The sequence below is a fragment of the Sebastes fasciatus genome, chromosome 12 (assembly GCF_043250625.1).
Source record: "Sebastes fasciatus isolate fSebFas1 chromosome 12, fSebFas1.pri, whole genome shotgun sequence".
NCBI lineage: Eukaryota > Metazoa > Chordata > Actinopteri > Perciformes > Sebastidae > Sebastes > Sebastes fasciatus.
Window position 1 is genome coordinate 5,608,124 of NC_133806.1, and position 6,241 is coordinate 5,614,364.

Here is a 6,241-nt window from a genome sequence, read left to right on the forward strand (position 1 = left end):
TATCTGGCATATCAAATAGTATGGCAGTTTGGGTATTGTAACACACAGCATGTTTGACACACTTGAAGTGGAGGCGCTGTTGCCTTTTCTGCCCTCTAATCGACACATTGTACTCAACTTCCTTTTAATAACTCTGCACTAATCTGCTCATAAGACAAAGTTTGTTATACCATGTTTTTACATCATGTGTGTGACATAGGGAAAAAAAATATTTTTCTCTGATTATTGCCAAGTAAATACGTGCCTTTCTAGTTGCAGAACTATTTTTGGAGCGGAGAGCAGGGGTGATGTAGCTTATGTTACCATGATTTAGTATTTTTCTACAAACTGTGATAAAACGGTCAAGTTTGTCTCAGAGGGCTTTAGAATTAAATATGTACACACTGTGTTTGTATTTACCCTCTGTCTTTAGATCCTCCACCAAAAAAAGGATAAAACTCCTCCAAAAAGAGGCTCACATACAGAGTATAGGCGGTGGCAGCAGTAGCAGAATTCAGTATTAAAAAAAAGGATTACAGTAAAACGTAGGTTTCAGGGATTTTAACAAATTAAATAAAATGCTATTTTAACTGTATACGTGTGACCCAATGTACAGAAATAAGAAGATGGAGTTGTACTCCACCTGAACAATGCTTGTGCTCATGTGGCACTGGCATAAGAAAGTCTTATTACATTCATGTTGCATACTTAGCCTGCAAATGTTGGAACATTGCCATGCTGTATATGAGTAATTTTATTTATGTGTTGACAGAATTGTATAAAAAAATATTGTTTGGACCTAACGTTTTTATTTGATCAGGTAACATTATGTTCTCTATTGTTGTATTCAAGTCAATGCCATCTAACTCTTTACGCTCACGTTTATGCGTGCACACTACACACTGTAGAAGAGTTAGTTTAGCTCTGAGAATATCTAGTGAATGTACAGTGGACGTTTGTACAGAAATAAATGCTGCAGCTCCTCCAGACCAACAGAGGTTTTCTGTGTCTTGTGAAGTGACGGGGCTCCGCAGCGAGAAACGTTATCGTCGCCGACCAAAACTCTGGAGTCTCCCCTGTTCCCTCCGGCCGCGGTCGGGAGGCTGAGGCAGGAAAAGCCAACACTAGGATCAGCATTGATTCATGGAGAGACCTTCGTCTGGTCAGCTAACATTACTGCCAAGCAGCTGAAATATAGAGTGATATTGTGGTTTTGGCTGACGTGTGTCGCCTCACTGTTTTGAGCGATGCTCGTTCATGTCTATGTAGAGCGAGCACAAGCGCGAGCCCGACGCTGACTTTTTTTGACTCAACGGCCAGAGGTGTCGCTGTTAACAAGCATTTCTGATTCTTACAAACAGTCCCTTTAAAAGAGCCGGCTCAATGAACCGACTCGTTCGCGACGACACATCACTACCAGGTGCTGTTGATTGGGCTCCAATTAAGGAGAACAGCATCAGTGATAGTACTGTTTAGATAAGGTTGAATTGTTAAGTTTAAAAACCGTAAACATGTTTTACCTGGAATTGTTGTTCATGCTGCTGTTGTCCTCCACTGATGGACGAACAGCACCGACGTTTGAGGCTGTAATAAAACAACCGACCCAGGTGATGAGAGAAGAAGTTACCTGGAGAGAAACACCGACTCTGCCGCCTCCGTACCTCCACCTCCCGGTGTTTCTGGACTCCAGGCTGCCGCTGGTGGAGATGGAGTATTTCTCTCCGTCCACAGGCACCGGGCTGGAGGCTTTGCCCGAACCGGTCCGGGAGATCCTGCTCCCTGTTCGGGCTCACACCGGTCCGCCCGGCGGTTCGGGTGTTTCCGTGAGGACTTCGTGTGAACTCGGCAAGATGCTCGTCCAGGTGCAGAGGAGCATTCTGGGTAACCGTGAGCCAGACTCTGGGCTCAGACTGGGGACCTGTGGGACCAGTAGATCCACCAGGGATCACCTTTACTTTCAATATGACCTCAGCATGTGTGGAACCAAACGCACGGTGAGCTTTAACAACAGCCTGATAGTTTCTTTTTTTTTGCCATAATAACAGTTTTAAACCATGATAGCTATGTGGCTCTAGTTCAGGGGTCAGGGGTCAGCAACCTTTACTATCAAAAGAGCCATTTTAGGCAAAAAATAATACAAAATCTGTCTGGAGCCGCAAAACATTTGAGCATTGTGATGAAGGTAACACAGTTTATAGTCTGAGTATATACTATATAAGTCTAATGCAGTGAGGGCCAAAGAGACAATGTACTACGGAGTATTAGGGCCACATTTAGGGAAAAACATCTGAGATTTCCAGAATAAAGTCAGAATATTACGAGAAAAAAGTTGTAATATTACAAGAATAAAGTCATAACTTTACGAGAAAAAAAAGTCGTAATATTACGAAAATAAAGTCATAACTTTACAAGAATAAAGTCCGAAGTTTACGAGAATAAAGTCAAAAGTTTACAAGAATAAAGTCCGAAGTTTACGAGAATAAAGTCAAAAGTTTACAAGAATAAAGTCAGAAGTTTACGAGAATAAAGTCAGAAGTTTACGAGAATAAAGTCAAAAGTTTACGAGAATAAAGTCAGAAGTTTACGAGAATAAAGTCAAAAGTTTACAAGAATAAAGTCAAAAGTTTACAAGAATAAAGTCAGAAGTTTACGAGAATAAAGTCATAACGTTATGAGTAAAAAGTCAGAAGTTTATGAGTTTTGTAATTTGCTGCTTTTTTTTGCAAATATTAACATGCTAACATGCTAAACTAAGAGGATGAAAATTTTTATTTAGCTGATTGTTTCTTTGCAGATAATTAATAACCAAGTGGTCTATTCAAACACACTACAATATGATCCACTGAGGCTCCAAGGACCCATCAGGCGAGCTGTGCCCTTCACCCTGCCTGTTACATGTTATTATAACAGGTGAGACTGGATCCACACCAGAAAGCCTTCTGCACCAAGTTCTTTCAACCTTATAACATAGAAATCTATATATTAACACAGCTTTATTAATCTTAAAAATGTATTTGTATGTTTAGGTACCAATACTCCTACAAAATTGGGTACACACCAAAGATGCGGCTGCGCAAGATCTTCACACCAATGAAGAACAGAGCAAAATTCATACTGACTCCACGAAACGGTAAAAGTTTGAGAATTGAAGAAACAATGCATTACTGGTAATAGTCCCACCCAGTAAAAAGCAATGGAAACAATGTTATTTTAATTATTTCTTAGATCTTTTTATTCCTAACAATATGAAATATGTTTTTTTTTTCCAGTAAGTCCTCTGAAATAAACTACCAGTAAACATGCCAACTCCAAAACATGCTCTATCAAACAGTAGAGGAAACCACTGAAGGATTAAATACAATTTAGGGTTTCAAGGAGCGGTTTGTAGGATTTAGTGGCTTCTAACAGTGAGGTTGCAGATTGCAACCAACTGAATACTCCACCGCTCAACCCACCATCTCCAAGCATGTCAAACTATGGTGGCCTTCAGATATCATTAAAAAGCAAAAGTCTCTTTCTGGGCTACTCTAGAAACATGGCAGTACAATATGGTGGACTTTGTGAAGAGGACCTTCTTCCTATGTAGATATGAAGCTAATGAAAACACTTAGCTTAGATTCAGGTAATTAGATTCGTAGTTTCAGGTGATTATACACTTTTGAAAACATAATAATGAATATTATATTTCATTTCTGCCAATAAATCCCCCAAAATCCTACACACGAGTCCTTTAAAGCAATTCTGGTCAGTATCGTGTCTCCGCTAGGGCTGTCACATTATCATTTTCACTACACGTTTATCGTGGCCAAAAGAATAGACATTAACGATATTATATCTGTATCTTTAGAAAATTTGAATAATAATAATAATGCTGTTAGTCAAATTCATCTCTTACTGTCTTTATTATGCATTTTGTCTCTTTTGAGCGTAGGGAAGTGGAGAGAGAGTCTGTAATCATAACTGTATATATAAAATGATTTAAGCGGTGCTGGATTATTTACACAATATTATCATATGTGTATTATTAACACGATATCAATATTTCCTTTTCAAAATATCACGGTTATCGTCCGTACCGGTATATCACGACATCCTTACCCTTAACCTGTGAATTTCATCAAAGTCTTTAAATCTTTGGAAATCTGGGCTTCTTTTGACCGCATTAATGAGGATGAATCTTGAAGCTGCTGTTGTTGTTGTTGCCTGACTGTTTCCTTCCGTCTTTCAGCTCAGTGGGAAAGGCTTTCTCCGTCAGATCAGTACGTGCTCGGGAAGCCCATGTACTTTCAGGCAGAGGCTCCGCGTATGTCCCAAGACGAAAGACTGTACGTCCACTTGTGTTACGCGACTCCCAAGAAGTCCCACACATCCACACCTCAGTATCCAGTCGTGCAAAACTTTGGGTAATAAACACCTCACTCTCACACACACTGAACAGCTTGATGTTTATTGTTGCTCAGACTTTATTAAACAAGAAACAGATGTGTATAAAACATATGCTCATATGTAATGGTCCGGTTTTCTCTCCCTCTGATAAAGGTGTATGGTTGAAAGTAAGGATAATCGCTCCAGATTCATCCCATACAAAAGCAATGCTGTGAGATTCTCTGTGGATGCCTTCTTGTTCACGGGAATGACAGGCCAGGTGAGCAAAAATGCTTCAAGTTATTACCTGAGAAAAATTGCCTCATTTCTAAGCTGTTTTTTGTTTGAATATCGTGCTAAAAGACTAAAACAACTTACTGATGGGACGTCTTGTGATCTGATCTCCTGTAGCAGCTCTACATGCACTGCTCCATGTCTGTGGGCAGTTCTGTCCCCACACCTACAGCTAAGTCCTGCAACTATGACACAAAAACAAGAAGGTTAGTTTGTTTGTGTGTTTTTTGCTTAAAGAAATTGATTGAGAAATAAAAAGTTCAAACGTGCTTTACAATTCTTGACACAAAAGGGATCAGCTCTTCATCGTTGTTTTTGTCAGATGGCTTGAGCTGTATGGACCAAACTCAAACTCTGTGTGCACCTGCTGCGACTCCAACTGTAGCTCTGCTGCATCCACAGGTGAGTCATTACTTCTCTCATTTTCCATAATAAAGCCTATATTATTACCATTACAGGGTACGGCTGGAGAAATTATAAACTGTCAACAAATCCCCTGAACAGACCAAAACTAACAATCACTTGATCCTACTAATGAGTGTTCTCATGATTGTCCATAGTTAATCATAATTAATCACACATTTTTATCTGTTCAAAATGTACCTTAAAGGGAGATTTGTCAAGTATTTAATACTCTTATCAACATGGGAGTAAGGTGCTTTGCAAATAAAATATGTTTACTGTTATGGTAAGCCACCTCACTATAAGAGTTTAAATATAACTGTGCCATTACAGGAACACGTTGCGAGATGAGATATATTATGTTTTACTGCTACATGTAAGAAACTGGATTGATAGTTATGCAGTTTTATTCCAAACCTCTTTTTATACATTTTGGAGAAAAAAATGCCATCTGTGGGTTGGAATATCTTATTTATTTTCTTTTTAATAGTAATTTCTGCTGTAATTTTGGAGCAAATTATGTTCTAATATCAAATATTCTACATTTTCCAGTGACCAAAATAATCAGCAGCAGGCCGTGGACAATAGAGCCTGAAGTGAAACCCACCACAGCCCCAAAGAGGAAGAAGGTGCCCACCACAACGACCAAGAAGACAACAACAACAACAGCGCCGCAACCAGAGACGACCAGAGCGGTGACTGAATGGAGGACGACTTCACAGCCTGAACCGATAGCAGTGACTCTGACGGGTAAGGTGGAGAACGCGATGCAGGAGTTAGAGTGGCCGTTCGGGGGCGAAGGAGTGACGTGGGTTGAGGTAGAAGGTGAGGAGGAGCAGGTGAAGGGCTCTGCTGTTGTGGAGGAGAAGGAAGAGGTCGAGGAGGAGGTCACGGAACCTCTCACAATATTTGAAGAAATATTTGATTTTGACAAATAAAGCTGACGTTTGTACAGTGATTAATTCAGTCCGGGTGGCTCATTACATGACTCTTAACGAGCTCAAATCAATAATCTTGAGGTCCATGTAAATGTTTGCGCAGATGTCTGTATTATTACATGTGTGAGATAGTAGTTGCTGGTGATAACTCTGAAACGGGATTGCCTTTATTGGTCACTTGCAATAGTAAGCCTACAGCTGCTTAGTTTTGCATTATTTTCTTTTTTTAGATTATATTTTGGGCATTACATGCTTTTATTTGA

At 39.8% G+C, this 6,241-nt stretch overlaps 1 protein-coding gene across 1 annotated transcript; it reads left to right on the top strand.

The window, feature by feature from the left end:
- Positions 1–1,370: 1,370 nt before the first annotated feature.
- On the top strand, positions 1,371–5,998 carry LOC141778507 (zona pellucida sperm-binding protein 3-like). Its single transcript, XM_074652803.1, has 8 exons — positions 1,371–1,973; positions 2,774–2,889; positions 3,006–3,109; positions 4,208–4,382; positions 4,519–4,624; positions 4,756–4,844; positions 4,961–5,040; positions 5,593–5,998. The coding sequence occupies exons 1-8, from the start codon at positions 1,491–1,493 to the stop codon at positions 5,976–5,978; spliced, it is 1,539 nt and encodes a 512-aa protein (XP_074508904.1). The 5' UTR covers positions 1,371–1,490; the 3' UTR covers positions 5,979–5,998.
- The last annotated feature ends 243 nt before the right edge of the window (positions 5,999–6,241 follow it).

Bases quoted from the DNA above. Each gene is read 5' to 3' on its own strand.
- LOC141778507 (XM_074652803.1), top strand. From the start codon at position 1,491: ATGTTTTACCTGGAATTGTTGTTCATGCTGCTGTTGTCCTCCACTGAT. The intron at 1,974-2,773 runs GTGAGCTTTAAC...GTTTCTTTGCAG, and splicing joins TGTGTGGAACCAAACGCACG to ATAATTAATAACCAAGTGGT. The intron at 4,625-4,755 runs GTGAGCAAAAAT...GATCTCCTGTAG, and splicing joins TCACGGGAATGACAGGCCAG to CAGCTCTACATGCACTGCTC.